We start from the raw sequence: 27,500 nt of genomic DNA on the forward strand, positions 1-27,500 counted from the left end.
ACCATTTTGATATATATAGTGAGGTCGTATTTTGAACTAATATATAAACAAAATAAGGTGGTATTCTGACATAATATGTAAAAAAAAGTCGTGTTTTGACATGATATTTAAAGAAAAGAGGTCGTATTTTGACCTAATATATAAACAAATAAGGTCATGTTTTGACCTTATATGTAAACAAATAGGGTCGAATTTTGACCAATATATCAACAAGAAAGTTCGTATTTTAACCTTATATATAAACAAATAGGGTCGTATTTTAACCAAATATATTACCAAGTAAAGTCGTATTTTAACCAAATATATTACCAAGTAAAGTCGTATTTTAACCCAATCCGAGTATTTAAACAAATAGGGTCGTATTCTGACCAAATATATTACCAAGTAAAGTCGTATTTTAACCCAACCCGAGTATATAAACGAATAGGGTCGTATTCTGACCAAATATATTAACAAATAAAGTCGTATTTTGACCCAGTACGAGTATATAAACAAATAGGGTCGTATTCTGACCTAATATATGAACAAATAGGGTCGTATTCTGACCTAATATATGAACAAATAGGGTCGTATTCTGACCTAATATATGAACAAATAGGGTCGTATTCTGACCTAATATATGAACAAATACGGTCGTATTCTGACCAATTATATAAACAAAGAAGGTCGCATTCCGACCTAATATATAAACAAATAGGGTCGTCTTTCAAACCAGCCAAGAGTCGTACAATACATGTCGTCGTAACCAACATTGGTCTTTTCTTCTTCAGAATCTGAGCATCGTCGATTCCATCTTAGACGACGTTTGTGGGATCCAGGAAGAGGAGAATTCGAGAAGAGAGCATCTGGAATCAGACGGAATCACGAATTCCGGAGAAGGCTGGCCTCCTGGAAACCAAGATAAACCTGGAATGAGCAACGACGACGAGTCGCTGGAACGGTGGAATGTTGACGAGAGTGTTCCCACGAGTCGGGATTTGAGAGGTTATTCCAACGTCTTGGAAAATAGACTGAACACGTCTGCAGGTAATTAAGAACCGTGTTCTGTTAATTTTTTTTCTCATTTTCTTCATTATCTAAAAAATATTGAGTTTATATATGAAATTTCTTTTTTATTATTTCATAAAAATATATTGAGTTGTAATTTTGCCAGTTAAAATCAAAATGACCAGGTTTATTTACATTTATTTCATTAAGATTTATTAACTGATGCTGTACAAATAAAGAATAATTTATCACAGCAACATTATTCACAATAGATTTCACAACATTTTTAAAGTCCATATATATATATATATATATATATATATATATATATATATATATATATATATGTATATGTATATGTATATGTATATATGTTATATATATATATATATGTGTGTGTGTGTGTGTGTGCGTGTATCATATATATATATATATATATATATATATATATATATATATATATACGTATATATTGTATATATATATATATATATATATATATATATATATATATATATATGTATATATATATATATATATATATATATATATTATAGTATGTGTATGTGTGTAAAGATACCAATATAAAATAAACATAGAAAAAAAATTCCATTCAAAATTATTTTAGCTCACATTTCTTTTAATAACGTAATCGCGCTTGACAAAAATAAAAGAGAGAGCAAAACATATATACAATTCTACATAGTCATTACAGGAACCAACCTTTGTCACTATTATCAAAGAGAGAGAGAGAGAAGAGAGAGATGAGAGAGAGAACGAGAGAGAGATAGAGAGAGAGACTGAGAGAGAGATGAGAGAGAGAGTTTTGTCATTAACCCCACCACAAAAAAAGAGAAAAAAAACAAAATCTTCACTCGATTTTCTCTCAGATCATTAGGAAGAGAAAGCTAATTACCCACTCGGTAAATAGGTAATTACAGTAACCACAGGTAGTTATAGGTAATTACTCTACCTGCAGGGGTTGACGACCAGGTGGCCCTCGGCACCGTTCTGGCACTGGACCTGTGGCAGACGGTCGAGGGTGAAGCGGATCCCAAGTGCGTCTTAAACGCGTTCTGTACCACGGCGCGAGTTGCCTTAAGTTCATTTTCATCTGGTGCTTCTTCTTCTTCTGTCAGTTCTGTTACGGATGTCGTCGCCTTCTCTTTGAGGTAGGTCAGAAACAAATAAATAAATAAATAAATTACATAATCGTATTATATTATATATATATATATACATATATATAATAATATATATATATTAATATTATATATATATACATACCATACATATAGATCTAATAAAAGGAGCCCATAAAAGCGCCAAACTATAGATAGTAAGTATACTTTATTTCAGAGACTAAAGAGAGAGGCAGCAGTCTCTGAATATAGTACTTACTTTCTGTATTTTAGCGTCTATAATAATATATATCTCTATATATATGATATATAATAATATATATATATATATATATATTATCTAAGTATAATGATAATAATAAAAAGGGCCCATCCCAAAAAATAAAACCACAACAAGATATAGAAAGTAAGTATACTATATTTTCAAGAGACTGCTATCTCTCTCTCCTCTCCAGTCTTTGAAATATAGAATATACTTACTTCTAATATTCTGGGGTTTTTTTATGGGCGCTCCTTTTATCAGATGGATTTCTGTTGTAATCAGAACATTTTTACCAGTCATATATATATAATATAATATATATTATAGATACTATATATTATATATATATATATATATATATATATATATATATATTATAACTCTATACACATTTAAAACAATAAACTACATTGTAGTACTTATTACAGCAATAAACCTTAAATGACCAATAAACATAACAATGTGGTCTGCCCCACTATTTCCCATCATGCTTTTGTCTATTTCCCACGTTCGCACCCATAAACCGTTGTTCCCCAGGCTGGTGGTGACTGGTTCTCACCTATCCCACCTGTATTAATATTTATTTTCCTTTTCTCTTCCCCAGCCAGGTCATTGGGTCACTGATAGTAGATAATGCCAGGTCACGAAAACTCGACCTGGATGCTGGCGACGTCTTAGCAGCCTTGGCACTGGGCAGAGAAGATACCCACCCTTGCGCGGCCCTCTACCCATGCCCGGGAAGGATTCCCAGGTTGTGGTGGTAGAGAGAGAAGGCTTCGTCAAAGTTTTTTTTTTTTTTCTAAGCTGATTTTTTTCGATGTTTGATAAGCTTTCGCAAAGGAATCTGATTGGCTGTGATGATATCGAAGTATCTTTTTTTTTTAAATTGTGAAGTCGTGTTTTTTCTCTGTGATATTATTATTCGGGAATGAACCTTTTAAAGCTATTTTTTTTTATTCGGGAATGAGGCTTTTATACTGAGTTTTTTTATATATATTTCGAGAGCTTCATTCTAAATAAGATACGTCAATTCTTCAGCTGGGGTTTGTTTTTCTTGTGTGGCGATATTCTGAGTCTTTTTTTTTTTTTTTTAGAAATCCGTTTAGAAAAAATACGTCAATTCTTGCACTTTTTTTTAAATATCATAGAAATATTTCGAGTATTTTTGTATTCGTCTGAGAGCTCGGCAACTAGAAAAAAAATCCTCAGGTAATTTCTTATTTATTTATTTATTTGTAGCACTATTTAGAGGGTTTTTTCTATTCGTCCAAAAAATGAGCAGCCTCTAAAGAAATACTCCATAATTTTTTAGACACAAATAAAAGTCGTTTAGCTGTGATATATAAAGATTTTATTTATGAAAGAAAAAAGCTTTTATTTTTAACAAAAAACGTTTGTTAAAAAAAACTTTTGTTTTTAAAAGGAAAACTTTTGTTTTTAAAAGGAAATTTTTTGTTTTTAAAAGGAAAACGTTTGTTTTAAACGAAAAACTTTATTTTAAACAGAAAATTGGCTGTTTTCCTGCTCTACACATAAATAAGTAGTACGCAAGCAATAGAACAGGTTTATAAGGACATATCAAACGCCCTAACTACGAACTAATATAATTTATTTAATGAAGGAAAAAGCCAGATTGAAAATAATCCTTTATATTTAAAGTATTATTTCATGACAGTTATCTAAGACATTTGAAGAAGCTTCAAATGAAAAACAGAAATATATTACAAATATCTTAATAAATAAATAAACAATACCTTTAATAATTTGTCCCAAATAGGATAATTATCGTATTTTAAACAAAAACATCGAGGAGGAAAATTAGGGAAAATAATTTCGATTAATTTTCTGTCGCAAAACAACTTGATTTCAAATAAGCAACGAAATCCCAAACCAGTGATTTATTAATAAATATATTAATATATAAACAAAAAGCAATCATTAATTATTGCTAAATATATTAATAGATTTTGCATTTCATCTAAACGAGAACCTCGATGAGGTAAAATATTTATATAAATTTCTTGCGTAAAGCAACTTAAGTCTTTCATATTTGAATACGATTTACGAAAGCGCGAAAGTTGCCACTTTGCCGCCAGAGAAATAATTCACGAGTGATACACTCGAAACAATACCAATGATTAGAGCTGTGATATAACTTATTCGTAATCCCACCGATTTTAAACTTCGCACTTCGTTAGTACCTTGTAGCAACAGCCCTCGTCTTCGATGTTTACGATGGAAAACGCGAGGAAAGGGCCATTATTATTTATATTCGTTTCGGCGATGCTAGCCGTGGATTTACCTTGCTGGAATTGTGGCGTCGTGTCAGGGACAGTCCCGAGCACTCTGACGTCCCTAGGTAAACCGAATTTGGATGCTATGACCTCTCAGGTGTCCAGGAGACACGAGTCACATCAACAAGAAGAAGAATCATCCTCAGGACGCTATATTTATGACGAAACGATGACGCCATCCCTCAGGAATAAACGAGAAGAAGAGAGAGATATGCTGACCCCACTCAGAAGTTATTCAAGTTCCTATGGAACAGAAGACGGTAGACCGTACCGTAGGAGATATACTAATGGTCCCACAGAAGATGAGATACCCGAGACCAATACCAGTGATTTTAAGACGAGGGATATTGGCAGAGGAGACACGAAAGATAAATTATTGAATGGGTCCACTACTTCAAGAGAACCCAGGTAAGATAGTAGTATGTAGGTGTATTGTGTCTAAATCTAAGAACTATGATGATTTTCTTTATAATATTTTTTTTTCTTTTTTTTCCGGTGACATTTCAAAGCACATTAACAAGAAAAGCCCAGATAACTATAAACTTTTAAATTACATACAAAATGCAAACGAGACATAATTGCAAATAGATATACTTCAATTAATTGTGCTTTTGATCTTAATAACCAGAGTATTTTAATGATCTTTGTTATAAGTGTAAATATGGTACTATTCCATTCCAGTAAACATTGCTCAGCCTCTCCTCCCTCTTCCAGGAACATTCTGGAATCCAGATCTTTCTTACTTCAATGATTCTTGTTATAAGTTTAAAAATGGTATTCCATTCCAGCAAACATTACCCAGCCTCTCCTCCCTTCTTCCAGGAATATTCTGGAATCCAGGTCTTTCTGGTACATCCCTGGAGCCGTTCCAGCAACCACCACTACTGAGACGCCGCCACTCGACCCCCTGGAATTTGTACTTCGGCGTCAGCAGAATCGCCGACAGGGCCCGGTGAACAGGCGTGGGTCGGCTGGAAAGAAGAAAACTAAAGGGTGAGTAGCTGGAAGTCAACAATGAATAGTTTCTGTCTTTTTTTGCATTCATTTATCTTCTACAAAAGAGTACTATGCTTTATTTCTACTGTGGTCTCTTTCAGGCAAGGCCTTGTTTTCTTATTTACGCTTCTCAGTCTTCCAGGAGAGATAATTATGCTTAATATTCACGCCCTTCTCTCTTCCAGGAAAGGTGATTTAGCCTTAGCTTTACTGGTTTCTTCTTGTAAACGTCTCTATTTTATTTACATTCTTCTCCCTTCCATTGAGGACAATTCCTCCCTATTTTCGCCTCTTTATTTTCCAGGTAAGACATTTTTGTTTTACTCTGACTTCATTCTATTCCGAATAAGAACATCCCGTTGTATCTCTCTTTTATCTTACTTCTAATTTGCTTTATTTTCATCGCTGTTTCTTGCCGGCAAGACATATCTACTCTATTTAAATCTATCTACCTCTCAGAAAGGCCTTTGTGCTAAAGTTCACTCATTCTTCTTCTTCCAGTTCTTGGTTCTGTTCCAGGAAGGACAAAATCACCTAAATTATTCTCCCACATTCACTCTATTTAAACTAATGAACTTTCCAGAGAGACCTTTGCACAGAAAGTTCACTCATTCTTCTTCTTCCAGTTCTTGGTTCTGTTCCAGGAAGGACAAAATCACCTAAATTATTCTCCCACATTCACTCTATTTAAACTAATGAACTTTCCAGAGAGACCTTTGCACAGAAAGTTCACTCATTCTTCTTCTTCCAGTTCTTGGTTCTGTTCCAGGAAGGACAAAATCACCTAAATTATTCTCCCGCGTTCACTCTATTTAAACTAATGAACTTTCCAGAGAGACCTTTGCACAGAAAGTTCACTCATTCTTCTTCTTCCAGTTCTTGGTTCTGTTCCAGGAAGGACAAAATCATCTAAATTATTCTCCCGCGTTCACTCTATTTAAACTAATGAACTTTCCAGAAAGGCCTTTGCACAGAAAGTTCACTCATTCTTCTTCTTCCAGTTCTTGGTTCTGTTCCAGGAAGGACAAAATCACCTAAATTATTCTCCCACATTCACTCTATTTAAACTAATGAACTTTCCAGAGAGACCTTTGCACAGAAAGTTCACTCATTCTTCTTCTTCCAGTTCTTGGTTCTGTTCCAGGAAGGACAAAATCACCTAAATTATTCTCCCACATTCACTCTATTTAAACTAATGAACTTTCCAGAGAGACCTTTGCACAGAAAGTTCACTCATTCTTCTTCTTCCAGTTCTTGGTTCTGTTCCAGGAAGGACAAAATCACCTAAATTAAACTCCCACGTTCACTCTATTTAAATTAATGAACTTTCCAGAAAGGCCTTTGCACAGAATGTTTACTCATTCTTCTTCTTCTTGGTTCTATTCTAGGAAGGACAAAATCACCTTCATGATTCCGCAAAGAAGTTCATCTGAGGGCCACAGCCAAAACTGCCCCTCTCCCTCGGGGATAGAGGCTTTCACCCTCCTCAACTTCCTGCTGGCTGCGGCTTCCATGGTCACGAACATCCTCAACAATAATAACAACAACAACAATAACAATAACAACAACAACAACAACCAGAACAACATCAACGTGAACGCTAACAACAACAATGCGAATAATATCAATAATGTAAATCTCAATCAGATGGGAAGAAAGAAGAGGAATGTGGAATATATAGAGGTGAGATATTGCCTGAAGTCATCTTTGATTTGGTTTGATTATGTTTTGTCTGTGCAGATCTCCTTCCATGGTGAATATTTACAGTACGTTGGATGTAAACTCTAACCTAACCAAACCTCTGGCTTTTACAGAAACGCTAACCTAACTTAACCACTACCACCTAACACCTGACTTAACCCCAGGCTAGTAAAAAAAACACTTACCGAACCTAACCCCTGAGCCAAACATATAGAGTAACCTGACCTAACTACCGGCTTATAAAACAAAACATTAACCTAACTCAACCCCATGCTAATACCAGAACACCGACCTAACCTAACCCGTCTCTAAGACAGCATAAACTTATCTAGTCTAATTTCACCTATTATACCTTTTCCAATCATGGCTAAAGTCATTCATCATCCCGGATACATCACAAATTCAGTATTTGATTGACGGATACATCACAAATCCAGTATTTGATTGACGGATACATGATAAATCTTGTATTTGGTTGTACCACTTCTTTTCTGTTGCCTAATAAGATAACATTTGACTTGCTCCAGTGTGAATGAGGCTTTTTATATCTGTTCTCTGTTTGTAGACATTTACTGAAAGATACATGTGTAGCTCAAAAGCAGCTTGACCAAACATACTAACTAACTGATATCATTACATTTCTCTTAAACTCTCCATTTCACTGACTCTTCAAAAAAAGAGACAAAGTATTCGCAAACAAGAATACTTCATCGCATTGAAATTCACGTAACCTTTCAGAACAACAACGGCTCGCTTGCAGCATCAACGAATGCACCTTGCAATGCGATGCCCCACGAGAATCAGGTGCAAGCAGCATTGGTATTGGCGTTCGACCTCAGCCAAGCTATGCACAGGCATCTCACTAACTCGAGTGTGACAACTAAATTGCCGAATAGATATTCGACAGTCGACTCTTTACCATCCTCCCTTCGCAAAGACGTGTGCAGATCGACAGAGCTCGCTGCTTCGACGGGTCGACTGACTGAGGTGGTCTTTGATGAGATGAGGTAAGGAGACTTAGACATCAACCTTATTATTTAGTTTAATTTTGAATATGGTTTTTTTTTTATTGGGCTCTTGGTCAGGAGATTTGGACAGTTTAATGTTCTATATGGTTTTTATTGGACTCTTAGTCTTTGGTGGGATATTATTTGACAAGATGATTTATGGGATATGAAACTAGATTCTTGTCATTTAGTGAGATAGGATAATGGTGTGAATTACGATTCCTTGTCTTAGCTGAAATAGAATAAGGAGTCTGAGAAAGGAATTTGGGCTTCTAGTTAACAGAGTTTAGGATCTAAGTCTTACTTAAAACATGTTAAGAGTTCTTGAACAGGATTTGGTGACGTGAGGGACTGAATGGTGTCTAGTGGGGATTCCATATCAAATCAACATTAAACTTAAAAGTCCCATTATATTCTCTTGATTTAAAAAAAAATAAATACTCTAGGTCAAAGATTTTCTCCATAGCATAACCTTCACCAGTTCTGACAACTGATTCGCCCCCTACAGGTCAGTGATCGCAAAATCTCTTCTACCAGACATACCTCGTCACCAGATGAAATACCTACTCTCTTGTTGAATCCCCAGGTTCTGGGGAAATAAGAACATAAGAACCAAATACTCAAAGAGTCAGTTCAGTGAATGCAAGTGTTGTTTGTACTTCTGACTGCCGTGGGCGGGGTGGGTGGGGCGGGGGCTCTGTATGAAGGTCCCTCTCCCATCAAGTTTCCCAGTCTACAGAAGTAGGAGAAGCCCGCTCTGACAGCTGGAAGAATCCTGCAAGAAAACACCAGACCTCTTCCAGTCAGAGGAGCACTTCCACCAGATGATTGATCATGAGAGGTCCACAATTATATCCGTGAGAACTTTCCTTTGCAATTCTTGGAGGGCATCCATCACAGAGGCACTCAATTAGCATTTTTTTCATAGCCATTCAAAGCAGCAAGTTCAATAGGGTCAAGAGGCCTTTAAAATGTTTAAGAAACCTTTCTTTTTCCAGTTTGACCTCATTTTAATGTTGCAGATTTTTTTTACTGGAAGTTGAATAACAAAATTTTTATTTTTCAGTAATTCACAGTTGATTGTTTTATGAGTTTGAGATGCTTATCTCTTCATTTCAGAGCAGCATTTTCTGCCATTGTAGCTTCACTTGATCTTTTACTATTCAGTTTCTTGGGACAAAACATGACACTTCCAGACTGATTCTGCTGAAATAGCTATAAGGCTTCGTCTCTTTTCTTCCACAGGACTCAAATGACTCACTGGGAGAACCGATTTAAAGACTTGCAACAACAAAGACTCCAGCCAATACGAAACGAGACTGAGGATGCAATTCTAAACATTCAGTAGACTCACAAAGACTGGCTGAAAGACTTTTTAAGGCCTTTTCAGACTATTTAAAGACTCCTGACAATTGATATGAATATTTTGAACTTCAGGTATATCTGAAATATAAGATTTAATTCACAGACCAACTGACAGACTTTCCACGACCCTTTTTGACTTTGTGACATTGGGCTTTTTGAATAAAGAACCGACTCTTTGAAAACTGACTGGAGGACGTGTAGGAATGACAAAAGACAAAAACAATGAACAGCTTTTTTTTAAATTACTGGATGACGTGTAGGAACGACAAAAAAAAGCAGACAATGAACAGACTTTAAAAAAATGACTAGAGGACGTGTAGGAACGACAAAAAAACAGACAATGAACAGACTTTAAAAAAATGACTGGAGGATGTGTAGGAATGTAAAAAAGACAAAAACAATGAACAGGCATTTTATTATTACTGGAGGACGTGTAGAATGACAAAAAAAAAAAACAATGAACACACTTTAAAAATGACTGAACGACGTGTAGGAATGACAAAAGACAAATAATCAATGAACAGACTTTAAAAAAAATAACTTTAGGACGTATAGGGATGACAAAAGACCTTAAACAATAAAACAGATTTAATAATACTGGGGACGTGTAGGAATGACAGAAGACGGAAAACAATAACTGACTGGACTAAATTATCGAAGAACCCTGACAATTAAATCGAAAAATAATCTTCTTGGAATGACATGACCTGAGAGAAGCAACAAATGGGAAAAGTTATTAACTAATTTTGAAGAGTAATTTAATTGCTAATGTTTTGATTCTAGAATATACATAGATTTCAAATACCGTGGGTTTCATGAAAAAGGATTTAAACCATACAGTGATAAAAAATGTCTAGGTTATTGACAGAAGTCTGAAATGGCTAAATTATCGTATCAAAAGTGGACAGACGATTACGAATAAAAATTCAGTAACAAGTATTTAGCAACAAGGGTGTACTACTGGCTTACTTCAAATGAATCTCTTGGTGAAACAGAAACATAATATTTTCAAGAGTTGTGGGAGACGATTGTTTGATTAAAACAACTTTTTAAAAGATAAGGATTTTGGAACATTCGCTTTCAAAGCCTAATTCGCCCCTACACGAAAAACTGACTATATTTCCATGACAAACCTCCTTTATTTGTTAGACTTTTCTGAGATTATGAGACGATCTAATTGAGACTTAATACTTAGCCTGTAGATTCACCTGGAACAAGTAAGTCTTAGGTTAGTGCACTAGAGACTAGAACATGTGATATTTAACCTAAAGAGCCATATCAAATGCCACTGAAGGAGAGTTGAAGAAGGTAAGGTAGATTAGAGCTGATTCTTTGTATATTATCTTTACATAACTGTGAATTTGGGTGGTTAGATATGTATTGATAAGAGACTAATACATAATTGTCTAGAATCTTCCCATTTCTTAGTATAAAAACAGCTCAGTATTACCCTACCCGTCAATATATTCTTCTTTTGAAAAGTCTTCAGGCTGGTAGGCGTTTCATATTGACAGTAGCTAATGATGTGAGATGTATAAGAATAATATTAAAGTAATATTTGACTAAATAGGACAGAAAGGAGACCGGCGACAGAAGTAAGAGAAGCACATCCACTGAGACAGAGAGTACCTGAAATTTCTTTATTTTAGCAGTAACAACTGTGATTACTATTGCTACAACCTGTTACTTGTTTTCCGCTATTTAGTTCTTCATCTTCACTTTCGTTCATGGCAATCTTCTGGCATGATTTTCTATATTAGTGGAAATCGTAGGAATTAAAGTGGTACATGTGAATGAGTTGGTAGGACACATCCTGGATCGTTATAAATGCCTTTTCTAGTCAGCTGGACAATAGGGGTGAGGGATGAAATTGTTTTTTATGTAAAGCAAATATTAAATTTTGGGATGAGCAGAAATCAGAACTTACCAGAAGAGAATAACCCCTTCTAATTAATCGAAAGACCACTTCCTTAGGTTGGAGTATAATCAGGACGTCATTAGACATAAGTATAGTGATTATCAAGTGATAAACTGACTTAAGCAGGTAATAACCTCCTGGAGAATAAAGGTAAGTCTGAGACAGTGAACCAAGACAGTTATTATTTAGTACAATGGACAGTAAAGTGGCTGATAGACAATAGATTTAGTTGCTATATTTTGATTAATCAATGTAAGTAATTTGGAATAACGAGGTCTCCGTTGATTTTATGACACCTGACTGACGCATGGTTACCTTGAAGACAAGTATGAAGACCCTTTGTAAATTTCTGTACAGTGAGAAAGACAGTCATTGTTCATTTAATGAATGAGACAGGTCATTAGACAGACGAGGAGTGGACTGCTTACAGAAAGTTGAAAAGGGGAGCTAATAGTCTACAAATTATTAAGTTATAAAAAAGTATAATAGGTACAGATAAAAATAGAAAGTAGACAGATGAACCTTGTAGATCAAGCGACTATGCTGAGAATCATTGGAAGACAGAGACAGATAGACAGACAGGAAGAATTTAAAAAATGTTAGCCATAATTAAAGCAAGTAAAGAAACTGACTTTGAAGAAATGATAGCCAGTGAGATGATAATAATTTATTGTTATTTATATAGATAGATAGCCGTCAGGGGTTTTCAACTGAACAATAAACAAGACGGTATTAAAAAAAACTGCAAACAGTTGTAAACAATGACTAAATAAACAAATAGACAGATAACTCATGGCTAAATAGACAGGGAATTAATGACTACGAGACAGGGATAGACAGACAAAGAAGAAAGAGGAATTAGTGACTGAAAAGGCAGAGAAATAATGACTAATTACTTTTGAACAAAAAGATGGACTTTCAGAAATGATAACTGGTGTTCACTCAGACTTTAGGGACTTCTGGACTTTCAGATATAAGGCCAAGACGCTGGACTTCTCTTGAGGAGACAGACATGTGGACTTTTGAGGAGAGCAAAAAAAAAAAAAGGTAAGGCTTTGTTAAGTAACTGGAAGATATTGTAAAAAGACTTTTGACTGACTGAAAACTGAATGTGAATTCTAACCGAATGAAAAAGGACAGTGACTTTTGACTGAATGGGAACAGACAAGGACTTCAGACTGAATGAAAAAGGACTGACTTTTGCCAATGTAAACTGACAATGACTTCTGACTGCATGAAGACTGAGAGTGACTTTTGACTGAATGCAAACGGACAATAACTCCTGACTGAATGAAGACTTACAATGACTCCTGATTGAATGAAGACTTACAATGACTCCTGACTGAATGAAGATAGACGATGACTTTTGACTGGATGAAGATGGACAGTGACTTTTGACTAACTACTTACAGATTGGGACTTTTGACTGAATGGAAACAGACAATGACTTTTGACTGAAATAAGACAGACAGTGACTTTGGACTGAATGGAAACAGACAATGACTTTTAACTGATTGAAAAAGGACAGTGACTTTTGACTGAATAAAAAAAGACAATGACTTCTGACTGAGTGGGAGAAATAGACAATGACTTTGACTGAATGAAGACGAAGAATGACTTTTGACTGAATGCAAACAGACAATAACTCCTGACTGAGTGGAGACAGATTGAGTTTTGACTGAATGAAGACAGACGATGACTTTAGACTGAGTGATTTCGGACTGAATCAAGACAGACAAGTGGCTTTTGACTGAATGGAAACAGACAATGACTTTTGACTGAATGAAAAAGGACAGTGACTTTTGACTGAATGGAAATAGGTAGTGACCTGTGACTGAATGAATAAAGACAGTGACTTTTGTCTGAATGGAAACAGAAACAGACATTGACTTTTGACTGAATGAATAATGACAGTGACTTTTGACTGAATGAAAAGAGACAGAGGCTTCTAATTAAATGTAATGAACAGTGACTTTTGACTGATGGAAATAGACTGATTCTGACTGAATGAAACCATACAGTGAGTTGACTGACTGAATGAAAATGGACAGTGACTTTTGACTGAATTAATAAGGACAGTGACTTCTGACTGAAAGAAGCCATTGACTTTTGACGGAATGAAGATGAACAGTGACTTATACTGAAACTGATAGACAGTGACATTTGACTGAATGAAGATTGACAATGAATTCTGACTGAAACTGATGGATAGTGACTTTAGACTGAATGAAGTGAAGAAATGAAACCAGGCAGAACCCTGAATGAGAAAAAGGCTTTTCTTTGCATCAAAACAGACAGAGATCTGTGAATGACAGACAGACAGGCGGACTTCTGAATGACAAAGACAACCTGGCAGAAGACCAGCAGAGATGTCTAAGTCAATGTAAGAAGAGAATTCTTAATGAAGAGAACGTGGGAGTTATACAGAGGCAGGTAACAATTATTTATGATAATTGTATACAGATATTTTAAACTACAGATGACTTAAATTCTTTTACTATCAAAGATAATCACTTAAGAAATAACAAGGTCTAAGAAATGAATATTAATACTTTTAGAATTTAGTAGGCAGACTTATAGCTTTTATGGTTTAACATACTGGCAGACATGTATGAATTCCTTACTGGTTAGTGGTAAGCAAATTGGACTTACATACTACATGTGAGTAGACGAACTTGCTGACTTGTGATTTTGTAGACAGACATGAACAATTTACAAAGCAGAGGCAAGACATTACTTATTACAAAACTAGTAGACAGACTTTTTGAACTTGGTAGATCAAGTTATAGACGTTGATGGTTTACAAACAAATAGACAGTAATAAGAGATTTACGAATTTGTGTCTTATACACAGAGTAGCAGACAGATTTTATGGTGCATTGCAAAATGATTAATTGCTAACCGATACACAACCTGACTTTAAAGACTTACCAGAAAGTCAAATATTGGAGACTTGGAATAAGCAGAGCATTGGAGACTTACACTTGAGTAAACTGAAAATAAGGACTTTTGTTGTACTAAACTAACATTAGGGACATATAAGATAGACTGACTCTAGGATTTATGCATTAGCAGACTGACGTGAGGAATTCGTGCACTAGTAGACTAACTTTACAGACTGACTCTAGAGACTTATTCATCACTAGACTGACATAAGGACTTGTGTATTAATTGACTGACACGTAGGACTTAAAGTTAGTAGACTGAAATTGGGGACTTGTCCAGTGGCAGACTGATGTAAAAACTTCTGCATTATCAGACTGACATTGAGGACTTGTACATAAGCAGACTGACATTAAGGACCTACTGTTAACAAATTGACTTTTAGAGACTGAGGAATTAGCAGACTGACTTTATGGACTTGATAATAGACTGACATTAGGGACTTGTGCAATAGCAGACTGACATTAGGGAAACATGCACCAGGAGATTTGCATTGCATACTTATGCATTAGCAGGCTGACACGAGTGAATTATGCACTAATAGATTTACATTACGGACATGCATTAGTAGACTGACTAGAGACTTATAGTATTGCAGACTGATATTATGAACTTAGGAATGAGCAAACTGACATTTCTCACCTATGATTTACTTGTTAGACAATTGAGGACTTGCAAATGCATAGACATAAATTTAGGACTTATGGACTATCAGAAATACAGTATGGACTTCTGAAATAGCAGAATACCACAAGGACTTTCTGTTGATTATACAGAGACAGTAAACACCTGATAATAGAGAGACAAGGCACAACACCAGATGGTGAATTTTCAGTCGGACTGACAGCCAAGCCTTAGTAATTGCAAAGATTAGGACGGTACGGGGTTAGGATCAAGATAAATTCTAGTACAATGGGCAGTAAAGTGGCTGATAGACAATAGATTTAGTTGCTACATTTTGATGAATCAATGTAAGTAATTTGGAATAACGAGGTCTCCATTGATTTTATGACACCTGACTGACGCATGGTTACCTTGAAGACAAGTATGAAGACCCTTTGCAAATTTCTGTCCAGTGAGCAAGACAGTCATTGTTCATTTAATGAATGAGACAGATCATTAGACAGACGAGGAGTGGACTTTGAAATAAGGAGACTAGAGAGTTTTTTTTGTCTCCTAATTGAACCTACAATGACTATATGGAGACTCCAAAGTAGACAGAAAGCTAAACGGAGCAGACAGATGGGAGAGACATAGCTTGACAGGTAAGTAAACAAACCAAATGACTATAATTAGACACACAGTTGGACAGGAATGTAGATGGAACAAAGACACTGTAAACAGAAGGACATTAGCGGACAGAAACTACACAAAGCAAAAAGCATGTAAACAGAGAATCAGTAATGTACAGAACAGAGACTGTCAGACAGCAATAATTAGGAATTACGTAAAACTACACTGAAACTACCTCAAAGTGAAAACAGGGAAGATATTGGGGACTTATGAAAGTGTGTAGACAGGTAACAGGAACTTGAACGAGTGATGACAGGTGACAGGTATAGGCATTTCTGACAATCACTCAGGACTTGAGAATTAACAGACAGGTGGACAGATATTGCTCCTGAACTGATAGACTCACAGATGACTTGAATGTCTAGAGTACAAGATATGATATAAAATGGTGAATTAATTTTTGAAGGACCAGTAAGCAACAAGGACATATGAGACGGTGAGAACTTTTTGATTAGACAGTAAAGACTAAGCCTTGTAAATGACATACAAAGAGACAGTTAGGTCTTCTGACAGAACAGTTCCCAGAAAGTATTTTATGAATATAAAGACAGGAATATTAGATTTGTAAAGAGCATGATAGACGAGAGTTACTGTTGAAATGACAGACAAACAGCATAAGCTTTTGAACTATGGAAAGTCAAGACAGGTCATAGACAATATGAGACAGACAGACAGACAGTAAGAACTCATGACATTTGATTGAACTTGACTGAATGTAATTTGACAGACTTATGACTTTGGCGTAACGAATTAATGGACAAATAGACAGTGGAGACGTTTGGATTAATAGACGAATAGATAATAGAAAAAATTGAATCAATGTATCAATAGACAATAGAATTGAATTAATGAACAAATAGACAATAAAGACTTGAATTTATGAGCAGAGAGACAGTGGAAACTTTTGAATTAATGAACAAATAGACAATAGAGACTTTCTGAATTAATGAACAAATAGACAAAAAAAGACTTGAATTAATGAACAGATAATAAAGACTTTTGGATATATGAACATAGACAATAACAATAGACTTATGAATTAATGGACAAATAGACAATAAAGACTTTAATTAATGGACAAATTGACAATAAAAACATTTGAATTAATAAAGAAATAGACAATAAAGGCTTTTGAGTTAATGGACAAATAGACAATAACGACTTGATTTAATGGATAAATAGACAATAGAAACATTGGAATTAATAAACAAATAGACACTAAAGGTTTTTGAATTAATGGACAAACAGACAATAAAGACTTGAATTAATGAACAAATAGACAATAGATTTTTCAATTAATAAAACGAATGAACTATAAAGACTTTTGAATTGACGGAATAATAGGCAATACTTCTGAATCAATAAGGAAATAGACAATAGACCTTTGAATTAATTGACAAATAGATATTGGACTCTCAATTAGTAAACAGAAAGATGAACAGACTGATGACTAATTAGACAGATTAATGGACATGTAGACAACTAGGACCTAGAGCTTAATGGACAAAATATGACAGGGACTTACAAACTGACAGACTCAGACAGAAGGAACTGTCGAATGGGTAGACAGACACATTTTAAGGACAATAAATCTTATGTATTAATACAGACTTAGACAGAATAGATCCAAGGACGAATAGACAGACAGGGGAGAAAGAGGTATGAACTGACAGCTAAGAATGGACAGAAAGATACTGTTTTGTGATGTTGCAGACAGAGGAGATCTAAGGATAAACAGGTAGACAGTAACTGAATAAAAAATGGACAGTAGGGTCTTCTTAATATACATGAAGCAAGAAAAGCTGGACTTCTAAAGGAATAGACAGACAGGGTAAAGAATGGACAGAAAAACAAACAGTAGATTCATATAGATTAACTGTCACCTTATAGTGGACTTACAATAGAGTAGACAGACGTTAATAGTACTAGTGATTGAATAGACAAATTGACAGACAAGTTACACTTTAAAATGGTAGACAGACAGAAAAAAAGGACTTTTTGACTAACAATACTGACGAATAGACAGACAAGACACAAATAGACAGACAAGACTGACAAACAGACAGAATAGGCAGAATAGACAGACAAGACTTACATTGCTGACGAATGGTCAGACAAGATTGACAAGACACACGAATAGACAGACAAGACTGACGATTAGACAGAACAGACAGACAAGACTAAAGAACAGACAAGATAGACGGACAAGACTGACGAATATACAGAACAGACAGACAAGACTAAAGAACAGACAAGATAGACAGATAAGACTGACGAATATACAGAACAGACAGACAAGACTAAAGAACAGACAAGATAGACAGACAAGACTGACGAATATACAGAACAGACAAGATAGACAGACAAGACTGACGAATATACAGAACAGACAGACAAGACTGACGAATAGACAAAATAGACAGACAAGACTGACGAATAGACAGAACAGACAGACAAGACTAAAGAACAGACAAGATAGACAGACAAGACTGACGAATATACAGAACAGACAGACAAGACTAAAGAACAGACAAGATAGACAGACAAGACTGACGAATATACAGAACAGACAGACAAGACTAACGAATAGAAAATAGACAGACAAGACTGACTAATATACAGAATAGACGATAGAATCCTTGAATACACAAAAAACTGACAGACAGTAAAGCACATGACTAGCCAATCACATAAATAGACAGAGACATACGCTGAATTAAGACAGATAGGCTTTGAGACATACCTATGAAGAGACAGGTTTTTAGACGACGCTGGCTGAAGAATCCACAGACAATAATTCAAACCAATAGGGAGTATGACTGATTAGACAGAAATTTAAACAGTATAGATTTACTGATGACAAGAGATTTTAACAGTGATCCTATTGATAAAAAGGACAGAAATATGGACAGCAGACTTTGCAAATGGACAGATACATATATGACTAATTCACAGACACACGGACATTTATTATGACTGACGGAAGAAAAAGAAAGAAAATTCTGACAAAGATTTGACGATAATGCATTTTTTTTACTGAATTTCGACTGTAGGTAATTTTGACTGAAGGTATTGACCCATAAGTCATATTTGCTGAAGTTTTTATGAAGTTATTTTAGACTGAGTTCATCTTCTGATGAATGTTGACTGAAACTAATTTTGACTGAATTTAGTTTTCAGTAAATTTGGACTGAATTTACTTTTCGGTAAATTTTGACTGAATGTAATTTTATGCCATTTTTGACTGAATTTAATTTTCAGTCAATTGTGACTGAATTTAATTTTCAGTCAATTTTGACTGAATTAAATTTACAGCATATTTCAACTGAATTTAATTTTCAGACAATTTTGACTTAATTTAATTTTCAGTCAATTTTGACTTAATTTAATTTTCAGTCAATTTTGACTGAAATTAATTTTCGGTAAATTTTGACTGAAGTCAATGTTAACCGAACTGAATTTGTTATTTTTCCACTGAATTCAAACTTGGGTGAGTTTTGACTGAAGTCAATTTTTACTGAATTTCAACTGAAGGAAGTTTTGACTGAATTCGAAGTCTGCACAATTTTGACTACAGTTCATTTTGAATGCATATAATTCTGACTGAATTCCATTTGAATGAAAATGAACAAGATTTTGACTTCATTTTGACTGAAAACATGATTTTGACCTAATTTCACTGAAAACATATGACTGCTTCTTTCCATCTACGCCCATTCTATGGCACTTCCTCCCTGCCTCTGCTTTCCCTAAGTCCTATAACCTTACCGTTTAGAAAAGGTAAGTTAGATAAGGGTATTAAGTTGCCCGCGCCGTCGGCCTACGCCTAGGAGAAAATGGCCATATTTTCATTGGGAACTTAGACAGGTAAGTTCAGGGGATATTAGGCCTAAGTTTTCAGGTTCACCTGATTTTAGACAGATAATCAGACAGGTAGACAGGCAGAGAGCAATTGTCCCTTAAGGTAATGTATTCCCAATTCAATATAATTTAGAAATACAAATATAATGAAAAAACTGACAGACAAATAAATAAAAAAATAAATAAACTTGTAAACAGGACGGGACATTACCTACAAACAGATCAAGACGTTTATTGACTACAGACAGACCAATTTACTGACAGAGATAGACGTGACAGATTACGTTACATAGACAGTAAGTTACTGAGACAGACTGACAGTCATAAATACCTGCTTATTGACGAAGGAGACATAGAGACAGACATAAGATTAAGTAGACGGAATGACAGACAAAATGGACAAGTTCGTGGACGAAGATGGAAAGAATATGTGGACAGAAAAGACAGATAGAAGAGATTAAAACTAAACAGACTCAAAGACAGACTGGACGGTAAATCAATGACGGCTTACTGGAGTACAAAGATGGCGGACGTTTGGACACCGATCAGGATGATATATAGTATAATATTATATAATATAGAGTATATATATATATATATATATATTTATATATATATATCTATAATATATAATTGTATATATCATTACCTGAACCTTCAAATACGACAGACAAATCGAGGCCAAGAAAGTCTTTGAATAATGATTTTGTCTACAAATGACACGAACTTGACCAACAATTTCAGACGAGATTTGTTGGTCGTTAATTTATCTTCAAACTACGCAGTTACCTGACAGTCTTCACTGGTTTATAATGTAATTACACTTTCTGAAGTGTGACAGACGCAGAATAAATTTCCGAAGGACTGACTGATGATTTATATAACCTGACAAATAGTCTAGATGACTTTAATCTTAAATTATATTGAAGTTTTAAACAATCTAATATTGTAATAAATTCCTTATTCAATTTATAGCATAGACGAATTAACAAGAAAAATCCATCAATTCTGAAAAATTAATGAAGAAGTTCGTAGTAAGACTTAAGACTTATTGTCCTGACAATCAACTTCTTCAAATTACTTTAGTTGCAAATATTTTTTGACCTTTTGACAATACTGCTACACTTAACCGGGACCTGATTTATAAAAGACTAAATGGGGAAAGATTGAATTATTTTACATATATTTTTCCATACGACGAGAGAGAGAGAGAGAGAGAGAGAGAGAGAGAGAGAGAGAGAGAGAGAGAGAGAGAGAGAGAGAGAATTTTTTCCAGAAGTACGTCTTGGGTAGAACCACAAGTAGTATCCCCATGTTGGTAAGTAGCTTTTTTAAGATTAAAAAAATTCATCTTTAGAGTATCTTGTAGTTTTGTCTGTTTGCTTGCAATTAAAAAGTTATGTAATTCAATCCATTTGTAATGATAAATTAACTAAATAAGATAAATATGTTTGACTTCAATCTATTCGTAATCAGCCATTGAGCTAAGATGTAACTTGTCACACTGGTATAAGTCCAGGGAACTTAGATTCAACTAAACTGACCATATCACTGACTTGAGTAAGTCATTTGACTGTAAAGTGTTTTGACTTGAACTAAGCAACCAACAGACAATATATTCAGTTAATCAAAGACTTAAGGACGACTGATGAGGTACATCTCAGACAACAGTATGCTTAGTTGACTGATAAGACACGGACCGAATGAGCGAACTGACAGTATCAGACATGTTAGTTGGAAAGGCTGACTAACACGACACAGAACAGACACTTCAATATAAATGGCTGACAGGGAAGCCATATAATAAACATGTTTATGGCTGACTGAGCTGACATTACAATCACTAGACTTATTTGACCAATAGGACGTAGATTAGGCATAATACCAATAGCTGACTGACCATTCTGCCTGGAAGAATGGTTTACTGACAGTCATAGAATAGACATGATTATCTGAATGTCAGTTATCATTATTAAGACATGCAGGCTGATTAGCATGGCCACAGAACTTGACAGTTACAAATTTCAGGTGATTGACATGGCATTGATTAGACACTGGAATGAATGAGTGATTGACAGTATGTCTAAGTAACTGACAGGTATAACTGACTGACAAGGACACAGAATAGACTCCATACTATGACTGGGTAACTGACATGTACTGACTGAAAAAATTAGATAAAGTTGTCACACTATAGACTGACTATCAGACAGAGAAGATACTGATTTGATACAATACTATGAACAGGTGACTGATAACATATTGATTAGAAAGATATTCTGATGACTGACATAAAGACTGGCAGATGATAGGACGATAATGACTTCTGACAAAATTCTGACAGATGAATTACATAACTGGCTCACATACAAGGAAAATTTAGATATTAAAAACTGACTTACAGAATACTACTGCAAAGCGAAGCTGTATAAAACTATCAAAATACTGACAGGAAATGATTATATTAACAAATGACTGACAAACCTGGAGATTAAATACTTTATAAATAGTCCGTTGACAGTGGGCTAATTACAGCTAATTAGAGATACTGTAATAGAAGAACTAATTACTTATGGAGAAAGCGGTAATTGTAAGTGATAATTATAAGAATCGACTCATGTAACAATAGAAAACAAACGCTTTATAATTTCTTGCGAGATAAGTATTCGTTTTTAAAACTAACTAAAGATAAAAATTTAATTCATTTTTAAGACTTTATAAGAATGTCAGACCAATTGAGACTTTGTTTTCTAAGACTTCGTAAGAAACGAACTCAATGACAGACAAAATAAGACTTCTTTTTAAGGCTTAATGACAATCAAGACTTTTTGAGAATTTCTAAGAAAATGATCGAAGGAAGAGCAAATGAGACTTTATCTTAAGACTAAATGAATATAAGACTTTGTTGTAAGACTTTCTAAGAAACGAAATGAATGACGGACAAAATAAGACTTCTTTTTACGACTATGAAAATAAGACTTTGTTTTTAAGACTTTCCAAGCAACTACGAGTGACTGAGCAAATAGGACTTCTTTTTAAGACTAAATGGAAATAAGACTGGTTTTAAAGACTTTCCAAGCAACTAACCGAATCACAGACATAGTAAGATTCCTTTATCAGACCAAATAAAAATACAGACTTTTTAAGGCTTTATGAGAAACGAAAAGAAAGAAAACCAAATAAGTCTTCATTTTACGACTGTGAAAATGAAGCTTTTTTAAAGACTTTTTAAGCAACTACGAGTGACAGACCAATTAAGACTTCATTTCAAGACTCAACATGGATAAGAATTCATCTATTAAGACTTTCTGAGCAACTACGAGTGACTGATCAACAAAGACTTCGTTTTAAGACTCAATAAGAAACTAACTGAAGGACAGACCGAATAAGACTTTTTGAGACTTTGTAGTAAACTCTAAACGAAAGACTAGCTAAGACTTCGTTTTAAGACTAAGTAACTAACCGAATAACAGATCGAAAAAACTTATTTTTAAGACTTTCAAAGAATAGATGACATACCAAATAAGACTTTGATTAAGACTTTTTAAGAAACCATGCATGGCAGACCAAATAGGACTTTATTGTAAGACTGAATGAAAAAATAATCCAGAATTAATTTTTAAGACTTTCCTTGAAATTAAACGGAAAACAGACGAAATCAGGCTTTGTTTTAAGACTTTCTAAAAGACTAATTGAATGGCAGACCAAGTGAGACTTTGTTGTAAGACTTCAGTGTTACTTGTTGAATGACAGACAAAATAAGACTGTTTCAAGACTTCCTGGAAAAAAAACTAATTGAATGAAAGACCAATAAGACTTTATTTTAAGACTTACTATGAATGACAAACCGCGTAAGACTTCATTCTAAGACTTCCTATGTAAATAATCGAACGAAAAACCAATTAAGACTTCATATCGAGACTTCCTATGATGGAAAGACCACATAAGAGTTGATTTTAAGACTTTGTAAGGAATTAATTGAAGGAAAGACCAATAAGACTTTATTTTAAGACTTTTAGGAAACTAAGGAAATGGCAGACAAAAAAAAACTTTGTTTATCTGATAATCTAAGAAGCTAACAGAATGACGTACCAGATAAGACTTTGTTTTAAGACTTTCTAAGAAAGACCAAAAAAGACTCCGTTTTAAGACTTCCTAGGAAAGCAACTGGCTGAGAGCCCAAAAACGACTTCATTTAATACTTTCTATGAAAGTGACTGACAGCCCCCAAAAATAGACTTCGTAGTAAGACTTTCTATGGGACTAACTGAGTGATAGCCCAAAAAGACTTCGTTTTAAGACTCTCTATGAAAGTGACTGACATCCCCCCCAAAAACAAATTCGTTTTAAGACTCTCTATGAGACTAACTGACTGAAAGCCCAAAAAAAGACTTTCAAGATTTTCTATGAAAGTGACTGACTGACCGCCCAAATAAGACTTCGTTTTAAGACTTTCTATGACAGTAACTGACTGAAACTGCCCAAAAAAGACTGTTTTAAGACTTTCTATGAAAGGCACTGAATGACAGCCCATAAAAGACTTTGTAGTAAGACTTTCTATGAAAGTAGCTGACTGACAGGCTATAAAATAAAAGACTTTGTAGCAAGACTTTCTATGAAAGGAACTTAATGATCGCCCAAAAAAGACTTCGTTTTAAGACTTCCTACGAAACTAACTGACTGACAGCACAAAAGAAGACTTTTTATACATTCGATGAAAGTGACTGACAGCCCAAACATGACTTCGTTTTAAGACTTTGTATGAAAGTAACAGACTGATAGCACGAAAAAGACTTTGAAGCTAGACTTTCTATGAAACGAACTGACGGACAGACTAAACAATGCTGTTTTAAGACTTTCTAAGAAAGTGACTGACAGCCCCCCCCCAAAAAAAAAAGACTTCGTAGTAAGACTTTCTACGGAACTAACTGACTGATAGCCCAAAAAAAGACTTGTTTTATCTTTCTATGAAAGTGACTGACTGCCCAAAAAGACTTCGTAGTAAGACTATCTATGAAAGCAAGTGACTGACAGCCCAAAAAAGCCTTTTTTGATACTTTCTATGAAAGCGACGGACAACCCAAAAAGACTTCGTTTTAGACTTTCTATGAAACTGACTGACTAACATCCAAAAATAGACTGTGTTTTTAAGACTTCCTGGAAAAGAAACTGACTGACAGCCCAAAAAAGACTTTGTGTTAAGACTTTCTATGAAAACAACTGACTGGCAGCCCTTGAAAGACTTTGTAGCAAGACTTTCCTCTTAAAGCAAGTGACTGACAGTCCAAAACAGGCTGTTTCAAGACTTTCTATGAAAGGAACTGACTGACAGCCCCAAAAAGACTTTGTAGGAAGACTTTCTATGAAACTAACTGACTGACAAACAAAACAATGCTGTTTTAAGACTTTCTATGAAAGTGACAGGCAGCCCAAAAAAGACTTCGCTTTGAGACTTTCCATGAGACCAACTGACTGATAACCCAAAAGGATACTTTTAAGACTTTCTATGAAAGTGAATGACAGCTCAAAGACTTTATAGTATGACTTTCTATGAAAGGAACTGACTGACAGCCCAAAAAAGACTTCGTTTTAATACTTGTGTATGAGACTAACTGAGTGAAAGCACAAAAAAGACTTTTTATGAAAGTGACTGACAGCTCAAACACTTCGTAGTAAGACTTTCTATTAAAGAAACTGACTGACAACCCATAATAGACTTTGTAGTAAGACTTTCTATGAGACTAAGTGACTGATAGCCCAAAATGTCTTTTAAGACTTTCTATGAAAGTGACTGACAGCTCAAAAAAGACTTCATAGTAATACTATCTGTGAAAGGAACTGACTGACATCCCAAAAGACTTTATAGTAAGACTTTCTATGAAAGCAGCTGACTGACAGCCCAAATAAGACTTAATTTCAAGACATTCTATAAAAGGAACTGACTGACAGCCCCTAAAAGACTTTGTTCTTAGACTTCCTATGAAACTTACTGACTGACAGCACAAAAATAGACTTTTAAGGCTGTCTATGAAAGTGACTGACAGCTCAAAAAAGACTTCGTAGTAAGACTTTTTATGAATGGAACTGACTGACAGCCCAAAAAGACTTGTTTTAAGACTTTCTATGAAACTAACTGACTGACAGACCAAACAATGCTGTTTTAAGATTTTCTATGAACGTGACTGACAGCCCAAAAAGGTCTTTGTCTTAAGACTTTCTATGAGGCTAACTGACTGATAACCCCACCAAAAACCTTTTAAGACTTTCTATGAAATTGACTGACAGCTCAAAGACTTCGTAGTAAGACTTTCTATGAAAGGAACTGACTGGCAGCCAAAAAACGACTTCGATTTAAGACTTTCTATGATATCAACTAACTGACAGACTTTCCTTGAAACAAACTGACTGACAGCTTAAATAAGACTGTAGTAAGACTTTCTATGAAAGTATCAGACTGATGGCCCCCAAAAAAACTTCATTTTGTAGACTTTCTATGAAAGTGACTGACAGCCCAAAAATACTGCTTTTTAAGCCTTTCTATGAAACTATCTGACTGACAGCCCAAAAAAGACTTAATAGTAAGACTTTCTATGAGAGTGACTGACAGCTCAAAAAAGACTTCAGTTTAAGACTTTCTACGAAAGCAAGTGACAGAGAGCCCAAAAAGACTCCATGAAAGTGACTGACAGCACAAAAAAGACAGCTTTTTAAGCCTATGTATGAAACTAACTGACTGACAGCCCAAAAAAAGACTTGAAAGACTTTCTATGAAAGTGACAGACAGCCCCAAAAAGTGTCCATAGTAAGACTTTCTAGAAAGTTACTGACCGCCCAAAAAAAGACTTCATAGTAAGACTTTCTATGACAGTAGCTGACTGACAGCTGAAATAAGACTTTGTAATAAGACTTTTTAGAAACTAACTGACTGACAGCCCAAAATAAGACTTATGAGATATTCTATGAAAGTGACTGACAGCCCAAAAAAAGACTAATGAGACTTTCTATGAAAGTGACTTGTCAGCCCCCCCCCCCCCCCCAAAAAAAAAAAAAAAAAAAAAAAAAAAAAAAACAAAAAAAAAAAAAAAAAAAAAGGACTCCATTTTAAGACTTTCCATGAAACTAGTAAAATGGCAGCCCACTTAAGACTTGGTTATAAGACTTTGAAGAAAACCAAACACTTGACAGACCAAAGATTTTCTTCTTTTAGAAATTCCAATAACTAACTTTCTGACAACCCAAAAATGACATCATTTTAAATTTCTGTCATTGTAGTTCATAATGATTCATTGTATCTTATTTCAGGTCGATTGAAATAATTGTAGTAAGTCATTGTATCGATAGTAGTAGTAAACCATTGTACTGTGACTTCAGTTCATTGTAGCATATCACTGATTGAATCCATTGTAGCTCATTGAAATTCGTTGTTATTCATTGTAGGTCATTATAATACATACTAATTGTATAATGATCATTGTAGAATATTCCTCACTGTTACCCATTGTAATCCCAAGTAGTTCTTTGCAATTCAGTGTTATTCATTGTTGGCCATTATAATTCATATTATTATTATGTGGATCACTAACATATTTGTGATTGTAACCCATTGTAATCCTAAGTAGCTCATTGTATTTTATTATAGGTCATTATAATTTATATTATTTTTATGTGCATCACTGTAACACATTCGTGTTGTAATCCATTGTAGTTCATTGTTGTGCATTGTATGTCATT

The 27,500-nt window shown here is 34.7% G+C and overlaps 1 protein-coding gene across 1 annotated transcript in view; it reads left to right on the forward strand.

The window, feature by feature from the left end:
• Positions 1-27,500, forward strand: part of LOC135209344 (myosin-G heavy chain-like) — a 37,512-nt gene that overhangs the window by 8,884 nt on the left and 1,128 nt on the right. Inside the window, exons 3-10 of the mRNA XM_064242043.1 lie at positions 771-1,026; positions 1,967-2,159; positions 2,996-3,142; positions 3,413-3,434; positions 4,600-5,093; positions 5,508-5,678; positions 7,070-7,364; positions 8,121-8,389. Coding sequence (XP_064098113.1) covers positions 771-1,026; positions 1,967-2,159; positions 2,996-3,142; positions 3,413-3,434; positions 4,600-5,093; positions 5,508-5,678; positions 7,070-7,364; positions 8,121-8,389 — 1,847 coding nt within the window. The remainder of the gene's footprint in view (positions 1-770; positions 1,027-1,966; positions 2,160-2,995; positions 3,143-3,412; positions 3,435-4,599; positions 5,094-5,507; positions 5,679-7,069; positions 7,365-8,120; positions 8,390-27,500) is intronic.

The sequence above is a fragment of the Macrobrachium nipponense genome, chromosome 37 (genome assembly GCF_015104395.2).
Source record: "Macrobrachium nipponense isolate FS-2020 chromosome 37, ASM1510439v2, whole genome shotgun sequence".
Classification (NCBI taxonomy): domain Eukaryota; kingdom Metazoa; phylum Arthropoda; class Malacostraca; order Decapoda; family Palaemonidae; genus Macrobrachium; species Macrobrachium nipponense.